Raw genomic sequence first — 14,432 nt, forward strand, 5'->3', positions numbered from 1 at the left:
CCAACTTTTCTTCGTTGTTCGAATGTTTGTTATGAATTAGGCGATTTTCTCCGGTGCCACTGCCCTTAACACGGATCCGCAACGGCGGAAGGTACATTTCAAGGGACACGTATAGTACCACAGGGAAGAAAGGCATGTGTAGGGAGTCCCGGGGCGGGTGTGTTGCGATGCGACTTATGACATCAACGTCTTCTCGCCCACAGTGAAAGTGCTGTAGTAGAATTGCACCACCGGGAAGGCAAAGAACCGAAGCACCATAACAACGACTAACGCCCGAGAAGTGTTTTACCATGGCTGAAAAATACCTCAAAGTGGGCCAACGGGTGGAACTGTCCGGCAAGGATGTGCGCGGAACAATCGCCTACGTCGGGATGACCTCATTCGCCGTCGGCAAGTGGGTTGGTGTGGTGCTAGATGAGGCGAAAGGCAAAAACAATGGATCGATTAAGGGTCAGCAGTACTTTTCGGTAAGGCCTGTCCCATCTTTGGCCGATCGTTTGTGTAATCACTGTATTTGCATTGTAGTGCGAAGAAAACTTTGGCATGTTCGTGCGGCCAACGCAACTCGTTTTCATCGACGAATCTGGCAACGCACTGGAGGATGCTCAAACTCCAGACGAGAAACCTCGATCCCGGCTGAGCAGGTGCGTGCCGAGTTCCGGTTGGGGAATCGAAACCCAACCATACGATATCCGCGCCCGAGTCCGTATCCGCTTCGTGTCCTTCGTTATCCGTTCTCTGTCTCCATCTCTCTCTCTATCTGGCTATCTTTCCTTATCAATCTCTTCTCTTCCCATTCATATTCTTCCGTAAAACTCGTTCTGTTGTTGTAAACCTCCTGCTAGTGCCAAGCGGGCCACTGGCCGAGTAAAGTAAGTGCTTTGATCGTCTTTAAAGAGAAACGCAATTGTGCATCGCAAATGATCGCTTGCGCTCTCATACAACCATCGTCTTCTGTTTGATCATCGATCATTGAGTGATTCTACTAATTGAAAGCTTCTCGAGAACCACAAACTAGTTTCATTCTCACTGTTGATTGGCGAAAATCGATAGACAGAGTGCCGCTTCGTTACAGCACTAAACCCTAGATCATGGTACACCAAATTATCATCCCGCATTAGTTCTCTGTCCCTAGGATGTTAAACGTTGTCCACCTAATGTGTTTCTACTAGCTCGCTAAACATTATTATGGCACCGCCAAAGCTTCGATTTCGCTCAAACTTAGGATCACTTCATTATATACTGCCGTTTTTCGGTCCATCACAGCTGTGTAGCAACGCCAAGCCTTCCCCAAGCCAAGATTTCAGCGTTCTAATCGGATAATCTTCTTATTTATCCACCTTTTGTGCCGCCGATTCGAAACAGTGCAAGCTCGGTGCGTTCGCTGGCCTCCATGCCAGGGTCGACACAAACGTTTACTGCAAAGCCGACAGCGTAAGTGATAATCGCGTGATCGCTGAGTTCCGGTAGATGTAGATGAGCCCTAGACGCTGTTTGTTCCTATTTTTCCCTTTTCGGTTGTTTCGAAGATGTCTTAGAATGATCGCCGTTTTGCGTTTGTACTTTGTAGGCTTCCCGATCATGCATCTGTTATCATCGTTTCTTCTTACAATCTCTCTCTTCATTTCATTCTTCTAGATCTAGCGCAAAACTTCCCTGTCGTAGAACTAATCGTATGTGGTAATTGTACAATTTAATCACAAAACTTTCTCTCTTTCTTCCCTCCCGTTTTAACCATCGGCCATCGACAAATCGACCTCAAAATAACTCATCCTCGCGCCACCACCATTCTACTCCACAATTGCCATTGCTCTATTGTGTGTCTTTGTGTGGATTTAATTACTAACAATTCATACCCAATATTCTACTGTGCTCGGATCGGAGGGTCACAATCACCATCGATCATCATCATCATCGCCCACTCGCCGGGCGGAACAGGGTTCGCCGGAAGTCGCCGGTAAAGCAGCCACAAACGAAACGGGCCTCCATGACCATGACACTGTCGACATCCAGGTTTACGTGCCTTTCTAACTGCCTTTCATGCCTTTTGTGGCCTTTTTTGTTTATGTCGTCGATCATATCACCTCACGCCGCGATCGTTTCAAAGCATGGGGCTGTAGGATGGATATCGCAGATTGACCTTCGCCCCAGCGTAGCACATATCGTTTTCGTTTCTGGAATCGACCTGCTTAGAATCTTTTATTTGCTCTATTTTCGGTTTGCTTGCCATCTTTGCTTTTTCGCACTTCCGCGGGTTTGTGTCCCATATTTTATTATCACCAACCATCTTGGCTGCAACCGTTACACCCAGGTTTGGCACGCTTTCGTTTCGGTCTTACGTTCGTTCGCACCATGCCCACGGTGCACCATCGATCTTGTGTTCCTCTTCGTACGCACGATTGTTTTTATTTGCACAACAACCGTAGATAGACTTGGTTGGGTTCGCGCCAATTAATTACATTTCCCATTTCCCTTGCAGCTCCCGGATGTCGCTGAACCGGAGCACGAGTTCGCTCGGCTCGAAAACGCAGCTAACATCGCCCTCGGGCAGTGAACCGCGACCCGGCGGTGGCACGGGTCAATCGTCGATTCCCACCCCGGTAGGATCGTCTATTCCGACCATGGTCAAGCAACCGCTCGATCGTCACGAACCGCTGCAGCGATCGCATATGAGCCCCCCGGAGTCGCTGCAAACTTCCAAGCGGGCCTCGTTCGTCGAGACCGGCTTCGTGGAAACGTTCAAGCCCCAGTTTACGCCGGGCCAATCGCTGACGTCCCCTTCGCCGGCCCCCACACCGGTGCCCTCGTCCAGCGCCACCGAGGACCGTATTCACATCCTGCAACTGCAGCACGAACTGGACGAGCAACGCAAGGTGAACGGGGATCTGAGCGAAAAGCTCGAAACGCTGAAGCAACGGCGGGCCGAAGATCGCGATCGGTTGCGTGAGTTCGACAAGCTGAAAACGCAGTACGAGCAGCTGATGGAGTTTAAGAGCAAAATCATGGACGCGCACTCGTCGCTGCAGCGCGAATTGCAGCGCGCCAAGCAGGAGGCCAAGGACGCGATCGAGGCGCGCGATCTGCACAGCGAAGAGATGGCTGAGCTGTCCGAGAACGTTGAGCTGATCACGCTCGACAAGGAGATGGCCGAGGAGAAGGCGGACACGTTGGCGCTCGAGCTGGAAACGGCCAAGGAGCGCATCGAGGAGCTGACACTCGATTTCGAAATTCTGAAGACGGAAATGCAGGAAAAGCTCACCTCCGGTGGCATCAGTGTTGTCGGGGGCGCCGGCGGCGATGGGTCGGCCTCGACGTACGAGTTCAAACAGCTCGAGCAACAGAATGCCCGGCTGCGCGAAACTCTCGTCCGTCTGCGTGACCTGTCGGCGCACGAGAAGCACGAAATTCAGAAGCTTGAGAAGGAGCTGGACACAAAGAAGTCGGAAGTGGCTGAGCTGCAGCGCACGAAGGAAAAGCTGTCGTCCAAGATCGACGAGCTGGAAGCGCAGCTAGGGGATTTGCAGGAGCAGGTCGATGCGGCCCTCGGTGCGGAAGAGATGGTGGAACAGTTGGCCGAGAAGAAGATGGAGCTGGAGGATCGGGTGAAGGCGCTCGAGGAAGAGGTAGCCGAACTGGAGGCCCTGGAGGAGGTCCACGAGCAGCTCGTCGAAAGCAACCACGAGCTAGAGATGGATATGCGCGAGGAGCTCGACATGGCGCACTCAGCCAAACGGGAGGCGGCCCGCGAGAAAGATGCCGCCCTCGAGACGATTGTCGATCGCGACCAAACGATCCTCAAGTTCCGCGAGCTGGTGCAACGGTTGAACGACCAGTGCCAGGAGCTGCGCGATCGGATCAACCAGGAGTCTAGCAAGCAGCAACAACAGCAACAAGCGAAGGATACGGCCCTTATCACGGAGACGATCGATTTCAAGCAGATGTTTGCCGAGTCGAAGGCCTTTACACGCGCCATCGATCTGCAGCTGCGCCAGATCGAGTTGACGCAGGCGAACGAACACGTACGCTACCTGTCCGCGTTCATGCCCGACGTGTTTATGGCGCGCGGTGGCGATCACGATGCGATCCTTGTGATACTGCTCGTCTCACGGCTCGTCTTCAAATCGGGCATCATTGTGAGCCAGGCACGGGAACGGTTCTCCAACGTACCGCAGATCGATCGCACCGCCATCCTCGGTGGGCACGAAGTGGCCCAGTTTGGCTTCCGGTCGCGGCTACTCCACCACGTGCACAACCTGCAGAGCATCATGCACCAGTTCCTGTACAGCATGACTGGCTGCAAGGCGGACACGCTGCTCAAGATCGGCGCCGCGCTGCCTGAGATGCAAGCGCAGGAGAAGATGATCGACGAAATCGTCGATCTACTGAAGGTGAACCAGCTCGACGAAAACTCCTCCACCGACAGTAAGTAGTGGCCCCCGTTGTTAGTACCATATCGATTATTGACCCTTCTCCCCCCGCACCGTGATGTTGCAGATCTGGAAAAGTGTGTCACGTTCTTCAACGCAATGTACGTGGTGCTGTTGTCCGGTGACGATTTGGTTAATGAAACGCAAATCGTGCGCGACTGTACGGCTTCGATTGCGGCGGCCTGCGATTCGATCGCGAACGATTCCACGATCATCAAGATGCTCATCAAGGTAACGGATCGGGGCACAGCCTTCATTCGCCTGGGCATGGCTTTTTATGTCATTTCGGTTTCTCCCGCAGCCCGGCGATGAAACGAGCGACTCGGGACTGCTTCTGCAGTACATTTTGCAGAACGTGGAAAACGTTCGCCAACAGTTGAAACTCGTCAAGCGCCGACTGCCACAGGACGTGGCCATTACGAAGTGCAACCTGTCGGCGAACACGCTGCGCAACCTGAAGGGTACGGCCGAGGCGCTCAACAAAGTGATGAGCGTACTGTTCTATGCCGCCCGGCAGTGCCTGCAGCTCGTGACGGTCGATCCGGAAACGGAAACGTCCGTTCCACACGACAAACTGTGGGAGATCGTGTCCGCCGGCTGCGAGAAGATCTACGAGCAGGACGATCTCGGCCCGTCGCAGAACCTGCGGCCGGTGCTGAGTGCCGCCAGCACCGATATGGGCCAGTTGGCGCAGTATCTGCTCGATCACGAGTATGAAATCATTTCGGCCACCAATACTGGCAAACCGGAGGAGAAACCCGTGGCTCCGATCATCGTGCGAGCCCAGGCTGTGAAGAAGCAGCTCGAGGAAACGAAGACACTGACGGCCACGCTCGAAAACCGGGAGGCCGAGATCCGGCAGCTCAAGCTGGCCGCGAAACTGAAGCAGAACGAACTGTCCGAGATGCAGATACGCAAGGATTTGGCCGAGAAGAAGCTGTCCGTATTGCAGCAGGACCACGAGACGAACACCACCCGGTTGCAGAAGCAGCTGGACGAAGTGTGCACCAAACTCAAGCAGTACGTGTACCGGTGTACGTCACGAGGATCCGTTCGTGCACTTAGTAATTTTCTTCCCGTTTCACGCAGGAAAGAGAAGGAGTTCGAGGAAACGATGGACCACCTGCAGAGCGACATCGATTCGCTCGAGAGCGAAAAGAGCAGCTTACGCGATAAGCTGAAGTCGTTCAGTTCGCGTAAGGTTGACCTGAAGACGACAACGGCGCTCGACATCTCGACCAGCTCCCCGTACATTGCGCAAGAGCTGTCGCTGCTGAAGCGCGCCTTCAAGGACGAGCGCAGCGAGCGGCTAAAGGTGCAGGCCAACGAGTACCGCAAGATATTGGCCGGGCTGGAACCGCTGCACGTACCGCAGCCGAAGGACGAACGCATCCAGGAGCTGGACCGGGAGATTAGTCGCGTCAAGCACGATCTCATCATGTCGCTGGTGCGGGGCGCCGAGCTGCCCACCACCCGGACCGTGCACGGGAACGTGGCGAAAACGATCATCGACCATGAGAACCGCCAGAAGCAGCACCAAACACAGCTGCGCGCCAAAGCGGAACAGTTGGCCTGCGACGTCGTGCACGAGTATCTCCAGCGGAAACCACACCGGGCGGCCAAAGCGGACTTTGCGGCTTTTCCCGCGAACGAAGTGTCCGCTGCGTTCCGGGCGAACGTGAAGGTTTAGTTGTTTCGCACTGTCGCCCGCTAGTTCGGTGTAGATGGACTGATTTTTGTGTAAGTTTAGCGTTTAATTCGGTCGATTTGGGAGCCCAAATTCGAAGCTTCGCGAACTCTTCTCGTGCATCGCGCGTTTTTGTTGGTCCTGTTTTTAGCTGACCGTTTTCGTTCGTCTCATTTTGTACATTGGTTGTATTTATTTCTTATTTAAGAACTGTGTCGCTGCGGTGATCGCAATATGTTTGATAAGCTTAAGTCGTTAGAAGGGGCGACTGCCGGGATCTTCGCTTCATTGGCACATTGGTGGCCGTGAATGCGAGCGGATGTGATGTGCAACGTTGCAGTGCGCGTCAGCAGCGCGCGAACAAGAGCAACAGCCTCGTGTGAAACGGTGCTTACGTTTGTATAATTAATATAATTTCAAACCTTCAGGTATCGGCAAAATGACCAGCGCGCTTATAAAGTGTAATTAAATCTTGACCTAGACACACTCACGCACCATTCCTTTCCTGCTTCTGTTGGCAGCAGCGCGAAATAAATAAGATACGCTCCGCCGTGATATGAGAATATACCCGCCTAATCGAAGCTTTTATATTTTTGAACGAAATGTGCCATCCGAAATCGCGGTAGCAATGGGATTAGATGGGATTAGAGAGCCACCCACCTGGCTTGTGTCGTTTGTCATGGACATTGTAGGAATTCTGGTAAGTTGGTCCGGTCTTCCGAAACTAGTCACGGTCTGGCTATCCTATCATATGCGTCCTTACGAAACTAAATCATCAATTGAAAAAACATAAGAACGCTGAGATTTGTTTTATTCGTTTTGAATTGTTTTTATTGTACCTCTTTTTCATCTATTTTTTCGCAGTTACTCTTCTCGGACACTACTAAATCACGCAAATTACACTTCCTTACATTACAATCAGTCGATGGATGAGAGAAACAAAGGAAAAAACGAACTGAAAGGACCCTAACCTGTCCTCTGCCCAACTTTCTCTACTAACGGTGCGTGTATTCCCCGCTTTATGGTGTTGTGTTCGTTGCGACGGTTTCGATCTTGATACCCGAAACACGAAAGAAACCATATCCGGACGCGACGACTTACAAACAAAAACACGCCTCATAAGTGCACGCATGCACGCACGAGAGTATCCTAAAGGCTAGTAAAATTAAAGAACAAGTAGCAGTTTAAACGGCGCCCTGCGCTTCTTCAAGATTGCGATGAGAGTTTATGAGGGTGGGAACTTCGGAATAGAATATGTCGCGTAGTATTATTTTTATCCCTGATTCCCTTCTCTGACCCACTACGCGGCACACGCGGGGCCCACTACTTGCTCCTGTCCTCGGTATCTCTCGCTCAATAAATATAAACGGTATTCATGGAAATCAAAGCGACAGACTTAAACAAAACCAACAAGTGGGCCACAACGCGGTCCTTTTCGATTGAATCTTGACTTGTCTTTTAAGGATGGAGGACTTCTATCGGACCAACTGTGTGCGTGTGTGTGTGTTTAACCGGATGATCTTCGCAGCCATACGCCTATGACTATTCGGTTTGCTGTGACGCCCATCTAGAAAATAAGATGAGCTGCTGCTGCTATGGACGCCGCTCCCGCAGACTTTGACCATTCGTGAACCGCAGGACGAATCCTTTCGAGGAAGAAGATCGCGATGGTCGCAGCGTCGGTTGTGTTTGTGTTTTGGAGGCGATCCCCCTTCTTTTGGTGGCAGCAGTTCGGAAAGACTATTTTCCTATCTATCCCAACAGCAGAGCAGGTTCGCTTGATGTGTTTTCGTTCGATCGTGCTCTCTCTTACAGTTCATCCTTCAGCTCATCGTCGTCACCGGCACCGCCGGCTGGAGGAGGTGCGCCGCCACTGTTGGCGTACAGCTTGGCAATGATCGGCTGCACAATATCCTCCAGTTCCTTCTTCTGCTTCTTATATTCCTCCACTTCCGTGTCCTGGTTATCTTCGAGCCACTTGATCTTCTCGTCGATCGCTTCCTCCATCTTCGCCTTGTCGTCGTCCGATACGCTCGCGCCCAGTTTGTCCTTCGAGCTGAGCTGGTTCTTCAGGCTGTACGCGTAGCTTTCGAGCTCGTTGCGGGCCTCGACACGTTCCTTCAGTTTCTTATCGTCGTCCGCGAACCGCTCGGCGTCCTTGATCATCCGGTCGATATCGTCCGGCGTCAGGCGGTTCTGGTCGTTGGTGATGACGATCTTTTCGCGGTTTCCGGTACCCTTGTCCTCGGCCGATACCTGCAGAATGCCGTTGGCATCGATTTCGAACGAAACCTCAATCTGTGGGATGCCTCGGGGTGCCGGCGGAATCCCGGTCAGATCGAACTTGCCAAGAAGATGGTTGTCCTTGGTCATGGGCCGTTCGCCCTCGTACACCTGAATCGTTACCGTGTGCTGGTTGTCGGAGGCGGTGGAGAAGATTTGGGACTTTTTCGTTGGAATGACCGTGTTCCGGGGGATCAGCTTCGTCATCACACCGCCGACCGTTTCGATACCGAGCGTGAGCGGGTTAACGTCCAGCAGCACGATGGCGTCCGTGTTTTCCTCGCCCGACAGCACACCGGCCTGCACGGCCGCACCGTAAGCGACGGCCTCGTCCGGGTTGATGCCACGCGACGGTTCCTTGCCGTTGAAGAACTCCTTCACCAGCTGCTGCACCTTCGGGATACGGGTCGAGCCACCGACCAGCACGATCTCATCCACGTCCTTCTTGTTCATGTCGGCGTCCTCCAGCACCTTCTGTACGGGCTTCATGGTTGAACGGAAAAGATCCATGTTCAGCTCCTCGAACTTGGCACGGGTGAGTGTCTCGCTGAAGTCGTCGCCCTCGAAGAATGATTCGATCTCGATGCGCACCTGGTGGCTGGCCGAGAGGGCACGCTTGGCCTTCTCTACCTCACGGCGCAGCTTCTGCACTGCCCGGTTGTCCTTGCGGATGTCCTTGCCCTTCTTCTTCTTGTACAGCTTGATGAAGTGATCCATGACGCGCTGATCAAAGTCCTCGCCACCCAGATGGGTGTCACCGTTGGTGGCCACCACCTCAAACACACCGTTATCGATGGTCAGCAGCGACACGTCGAAGGTGCCGCCGCCCAGATCGAATACTAGCACGTTCTTCTCACCGTCTTTCTTGTCCAATCCGTACGCAATGGCGGCCGCCGTCGGTTCGTTGATGATACGCATCACATTCAGACCGGCAATGGTGCCGGCATCCTTCGTCGCCTGCCGCTGAGCATCGTTGAAGTACGCGGGCACCGTCACGACCGCGTGCGTCACCTTCTTGCCGAGATACGCCTCGGCCGTCTCCTTCATCTTGCCGAGCACCATGGCGGATACTTCCTCCGGAGCGAACACCTTATCACCCTGGCCGGTCGACACCTTGATGTGGGGCTTCGAGTTCTTCTCCATCACTTTGAACGGCAGCAGCTTGATGTCGTGCTGTACCGTGTGGTCGGTGAACTCGCGGCCAATCAGCCGCTTGGCATCGAACACCGTGTTCTCCGGGTTGGTCGTCAGCTGGTTCTTGGCAGCGTCGCCGATCAGCCGCTCGCCGTCGGCGGTGAACGCCACGTACGACGGCGTGATTCGGTTGCCCTGGTCGTTGGCAATGATCTCCACGCGACCGTTCTTGTACACACCGACGCACGAGTAGGTGGTGCCGAGATCGATACCGATCACCGTTCCGATGTCTTTGTCCTTTTCTTTCTTCTCCTCCGCCGTACAGACCACGACGGCCAAGGCGACCACCAGGGCCGATAGCTGTAGCAGCTTCATAGTGTGCCTGTTGCGGAAACAAGAAAACGGACAATGGTTAATATTCGGCGTGAAAATGAACCATTCGCAGTAAAGGATTCGCAAAAAAGAGATCACAATCGATCACTCCCCGCCGCAGTCAGGGAGATGTTTCAAGGCATCAAAAAGCCACGTCAGATCCTGGCACACGCACAGCGGGAGCTTGCAACAAAGTCCCGCGCACGCCTGCTTGTGCTAATCGACCCATTGGTTGCCTAGCAGAGGTTTGATGCTAATTTACATTCCCATCATGTCACCATCGCAGAGCGGCTTCACGGATCGAAAATGGGAATAACAACCGTTAGGTTTCTTGACCCCATTGCCACGGCACGGCAGACGCGTTGACCCATTTCTGTGCGGCATCGAAGCGGGACCTTCTTTCCGCCCCGTTACCGTTTGTTACCTTGAGATTCAAACCTTAGAACCGGCTCAGGAAATTGACGAAAACTCACGTGGGGCACTTGTTTCTTGCTAATAATCGCCTGAAATAGAACTTCCTCCGGTGCTGATTCCGGAGGCTCGCGAGCTCCCCTTTTCGAAAAGAACACGTCAACCTTCCGCGGGTGCTACGCACACCACCGCAGAGCTGACGCAGCTCCTCTCGCTCTCCGTGGGGAAGCTCTCTCCCGGATGCGCTCCGATGGGCGCTCTTTGCTATCAATTCTACTGAAATCGGGATGTTTCTCTTCTCCTCGTTTCTCTCGCTCGTCCTATATGGCTAACAGCGTGTGACGGAGCGAGGACTGCACGATCACCACGAAACCATTTTCTGCCAACACACCGCACACGAATTCTCCACCAGGACACGTTTCCGGTGAAACGGTTGAAAGTTCTACAATATTTCCACCGTTGGGTGCTTAGATTGAAAGCCGCTCGACAAAGCTGTAATTTCCCGTGTGTCTTGCGGGAAACAATCGTACAGTGGCCATTGTAATTCTCGGTACACGTTTTACCCCAATACCCCAACTTGGTGAGCTGCTGAAGGGACTTACTTTTTGTAGCACAGACTCACGATGATCACAGGATCCGGGATTTTAACACAAAAATCACTCAAAACCTTTAAAATCACACAAAACCTTTAAAATCACTCCTTGCGTGCAATCCGCCTCTTCCGATTCTCGTGTTCGGGATTTTCTGAATCGGGTCTACGCTGCTGCTGATTGGAAAGTGCGGATCCGCTCTCCCCGATGCGCCAATAAATGCTCCCGGTGAGCAGCGTGTACCGTTTTCCAGCCGCTGCGTGGACCAATCAGAGCAGCCCACGACCGATGCCGGCCACACTGACGTTACGTTGTGACAGATGGTTTTCGATCTTTTGTTTTCAATTATTTTCGGCCGTTTTCTAGTTTTTCTATTTCGTTACCAGCGAAGCACAGTAATACAGTATTAATTATTAAAAAACCATGCTGGTTTTTTAATAATAATTAAAGTTCTAGATGTCTATAAATCATTAACAGACAGCTTCAAGAATCTTCTGGAAATAACGCATTTTTCTGGAAGACAGTGTTCAAACAATTTCTAGATTGCGGGAGAAAGTACACGAAGTGTGCTACTCGAATTTTCCCGGAACCCGTTCGCTACGGAAATTTCCCCCGTGTATTCACGAAAATGCTGCACATCAGCAATTGCAGGGCAATTAGACAAAAGATAAGAATCTAAATGCAATGATAGTGTGCAAGATCTGAACAAATCATTGGGAAATCAGATTAATAATTAAAATAGTTTCAAATATCTTCATTAAATGTGTAAAATGAAGTCGAGAAATTACAAATGTAAACCATAAAATTGTTGATGCAAGAGCAGTGAAACCAAATTTATGAAAATCTGATTTCGAATCTCGTTCCATTTCGAAAATACGCGATGTTTCTAATGCGATGAATTTCCGGCGTTCCAGTCGTCAAACATGTAAACAAAGCATCCTTCAAAATTGTCCGCGATCCCTAAAATTTGTACGTGCTGGCCGTGATTTCGCGCAAATCCACCAAAAACCATGCAACGCAACCTGACTCAATCGAAAGAGGCGCTTTTGAAGTCGTACAACTCACGGCTCAAAGAGGACATCCGCAGCATGCGGGAAAACTTTGAAGGTGAGACTTTTCCAAACACCCTATCCCACCGAATGATCAAATTGTTTGTTCCAGAAATCATCCGCTTGGCGAAGGGAGAGAATGATACGCAGCTATCGAAGATCACGCAATGCGAACAGGATACGTACGAAACGCAGGTCCGCGCCGCCAACATTGTACGTGCGGGCGAGTCTCTGATGAAGTTGGTGTCGGACATCAAGCAGTACCTCATCCTGAACGACTTCCACTCGGTTAACGAAGCTATTAGCAGTAACTCGACGCTATACCGCAACACCCAAAAAGACCGTGATAACAAATTGATGCACGTGCGTGATGATATGGCGGCTGATCTGTACGATCTGGAGGAGGAGTACTACACGAGCATCTACAAGTGATCACTTTCTTTAGTAGATATTGTATTATTTAACATTTTATTCCATCAAATCAATATAAACGATCTCCATCAGCAATCGGTTCAGTGTTTGCCTTTTTTCTTCTTCGTTTGAAAGCGGTCCAGCACGGTTTTTGTTGCGAGCGGTATAAAGTCTGAACTCTCCTCCTCGGCCAAGATTTTCTGTTTCTGCTCCAAAACTTCCTTCGCCGCCTCGCGGAACCGTGCGTCTTTCACGTTTTGCTTGATTTTAACTAGCTTTGCCTTAGAGACACCTTTCCGCTTGCGTGGCTCAAAGTTGATCTTCGGCGGTTTCAACGTCAGCTGCTTCACTTTCTCGTCCAAGCGTGCCTTCACAGAAGGCACATCTACTTCCGTGATCTGGTTGGGATTGAGCGAAATGAATTCAGCCGGAATCTTCTCCAGCAGATTGTGAACCTCCTCTTCCACGCGCTGCGATCGCGACTGGTACGGATTCGCCTCGAACGTGTCAAAGTTGGGTTCTCCTGAACCGGGTACAATCAACGAGCTGAAGCCCTTGTCGGTACCGACGCCGAGAATGTCTTCAAACGGGCAGAATCGTAGGCCGGAGACCGCTCCGCTCATGCGCTGGCGAATGTACGGTTTGAGTTCCGCTTCATCAGCGCCATGATTTCGGCGATACACTTCACACACGTTGCCCATCGACAATGCCAATAGACCTCGCTGTGAAAGATCGATTTCGGTGGCCGCCGTATTTGTGTGATACGTTTCCAGTGGTCCCTCCAGCTGCCGTATATCCCAGATCTTGATTTTACGATCCAATCCGGCCGTCGCCATATGCATGCCCCTTGGATCGATCGCCAGTGCCGTCAGCTGCAACGGATGGCAGAGCATCTTTGCCAAAGGCTCACGCACGGTCGGTGACCACATCGACACGACGCCTTTCGAATCACCGATGCAGGTCACTGCGTTCCACGGATTCTGAGTCATCACGGACACTCTGCCTAACCGAGCGCCATAGTTTCCCACCATCTGACCTATGGACACGTCGATCCACGACAGGAATCCAGTCTCCCCGGCACTGCACAGCAGGAAGTGGTACGGCAAGTACTCCAACCGAAGACTCCGGTTCATCGCTTTGACGCAGTGCAGCTCGGTGCCTTTGCTATCGTAGACGTGCACCCAGTTCTTTTGGGCTACGGCGTACATAGTGTGGTTCATGAGCCAGGTCACATCGTGTACCGATTCCATTACGTTCATTTCACACAGTAGTTTTTTGCGGGCCCAGTCGAACGCTGCCACATGGCCCCGTTTGCCGCCGAGCAGCAGGTACTTTCCATTTTTCGTGTATCTCACCCGATAGGGGCCAAAGTCAAGGGCGAGGTTAAAGTGTTTTGTTGCGGTTGTTATGTCCACGTTGTCCACAATCTCCTTTTGCGTGATGTCGGTCGTGCTTTCGCCTTCGTCGGCCTCGAGGTAACCTTCCTCGCCGTCGAGTAGGATCTCGGCACGAGCCGCCTGTTCCGTGGCGTACTCAATGTTGATGTCTTTACGTTTTTCTTTAAGCTGGTGAAATTTCGATTTTACACCGGAAAGATCGAGACGCTCGCCTCGCGAATGGCGCATCAGGGCCACCGGGTCTATAGGAATTTCGACTCGTTCCGGTTGCTTTTTCCTTCCATACGCTGCAACCGACCCGTGGTGCCGCTTTCGTGGCGCGAATTTCTTGTGTGTATCTACCACGATCACCCTCATATCGGTAGGTTTTGTCGTGCCTGTTTTGTGGCCGTCCGACTTTTGCGTCGCATCTTTGATTTCCGCCGCTTCAGGTTCCTCAGAAAAGTATCGTTGTGCTTTCTTACCCTGCAAAAAGGAACAATATGATATTTCTCTAGCATACTTTGAGCGGCATATGAAGAAACTTACCATCGTGAAAAACCAAAATATTAGAATGTTTTCGGTCAGTTCTCACGTATTCCAAGAAACACATTCAGGAGCAAAACCATGCCGTTTTTCGCTGGGCATTTGACAGTTCTGACGTTGGGCCATGGAACGCGAAATATTGTTTT

General features: G+C 51.9%; 4 protein-coding genes across 6 annotated transcripts; 2 read left to right on the forward strand and 2 right to left on the reverse strand.

Annotated features, from left to right (window-relative positions):
- Positions 1-255: 255 nt before the first annotated feature.
- Positions 256-6,655, forward strand: LOC131211264 (dynactin subunit 1). The gene is made up of 6 exons (XM_058204670.1): positions 256-467; positions 526-644; positions 2,480-4,422; positions 4,495-4,658; positions 4,729-5,447; positions 5,517-6,655. The coding sequence occupies exons 1-6, from the start codon at positions 291-293 to the stop codon at positions 6,115-6,117; spliced, it is 3,723 nt and encodes a 1,240-aa protein (XP_058060653.1). The 5' UTR covers positions 256-290; the 3' UTR covers positions 6,118-6,655.
- A 269-nt stretch (positions 6,656-6,924) lies between these two features.
- On the reverse strand, positions 6,925-11,053 carry LOC131211265 (endoplasmic reticulum chaperone BiP). 3 transcript variants are annotated; one of them, XM_058204671.1, is made up of 2 exons: positions 10,917-11,053; positions 6,925-9,913 (listed from the first exon to the last, which is right to left on the reverse strand). In XM_058204671.1, the coding sequence occupies exon 2, from the start codon at positions 9,904-9,906 to the stop codon at positions 7,924-7,926; it is 1,983 nt and encodes a 660-aa protein (XP_058060654.1). In that variant the 5' UTR covers positions 9,907-9,913; positions 10,917-11,053; the 3' UTR covers positions 6,925-7,923. The 3 variants fall into 3 exon arrangements, with proteins under 3 accessions (XP_058060654.1, XP_058060655.1, XP_058060656.1); XM_058204672.1 differs by lacking the exon at positions 10,917-11,053 and adding an exon at positions 10,328-10,432; XM_058204673.1 differs by lacking the exon at positions 10,917-11,053 and adding an exon at positions 10,342-10,386.
- Positions 11,054-11,834: 781 nt separating this feature from the next.
- LOC131211268 (mediator of RNA polymerase II transcription subunit 22) lies at positions 11,835-12,447 on the forward strand. Its single transcript, XM_058204676.1, has 2 exons — positions 11,835-12,011; positions 12,066-12,447. The coding sequence occupies exons 1-2, from the start codon at positions 11,915-11,917 to the stop codon at positions 12,383-12,385; spliced, it is 417 nt and encodes a 138-aa protein (XP_058060659.1). The 5' UTR covers positions 11,835-11,914; the 3' UTR covers positions 12,386-12,447.
- On the reverse strand, positions 12,302-14,373 carry LOC131211266 (WD repeat-containing protein 46). The gene is made up of 2 exons (XM_058204674.1): positions 14,290-14,373; positions 12,302-14,226 (listed from the first exon to the last, which is right to left on the reverse strand). Exons 1-2 carry the CDS (start codon positions 14,290-14,292, stop codon positions 12,466-12,468), a joined length of 1,764 nt encoding a protein of 587 aa, XP_058060657.1. The 5' UTR covers positions 14,293-14,373; the 3' UTR covers positions 12,302-12,465.
- Positions 14,374-14,432: the final 59 nt, after the last annotated feature.

This window comes from Anopheles bellator, chromosome 2 (genome assembly GCF_943735745.2).
Source record: "Anopheles bellator chromosome 2, idAnoBellAS_SP24_06.2, whole genome shotgun sequence".
Lineage (NCBI taxonomy): Eukaryota > Metazoa > Arthropoda > Insecta > Diptera > Culicidae > Anopheles > Anopheles bellator.

Excerpts from the sequence above, each read along its gene's own strand:
- LOC131211265 (XM_058204671.1), bottom strand. The coding sequence starts at position 9,906 with ATGAAGCTGCTACAGCTATCGGCCCTGGTGGTCGCCTTGGCCGTCGTG.
- LOC131211264 (XM_058204670.1), top strand. The coding sequence starts at position 291 with ATGGCTGAAAAATACCTCAAAGTGGGCCAACGGGTGGAACTGTCCGGC. Across the intron at positions 468-525 it reads AGGGTCAGCAGTACTTTTCG|TGCGAAGAAAACTTTGGCAT; the intron begins GTAAGGCCTGTC and ends TTTGCATTGTAG. Across the intron at positions 4,659-4,728 it reads TCATCAAGATGCTCATCAAG|CCCGGCGATGAAACGAGCGA; the intron begins GTAACGGATCGG and ends TTTCTCCCGCAG.
- LOC131211268 (XM_058204676.1), top strand. The coding sequence starts at position 11,915 with ATGCAACGCAACCTGACTCAATCGAAAGAGGCGCTTTTGAAGTCGTAC. Across the intron at positions 12,012-12,065 it reads CATGCGGGAAAACTTTGAAG|AAATCATCCGCTTGGCGAAG; the intron begins GTGAGACTTTTC and ends TGTTTGTTCCAG.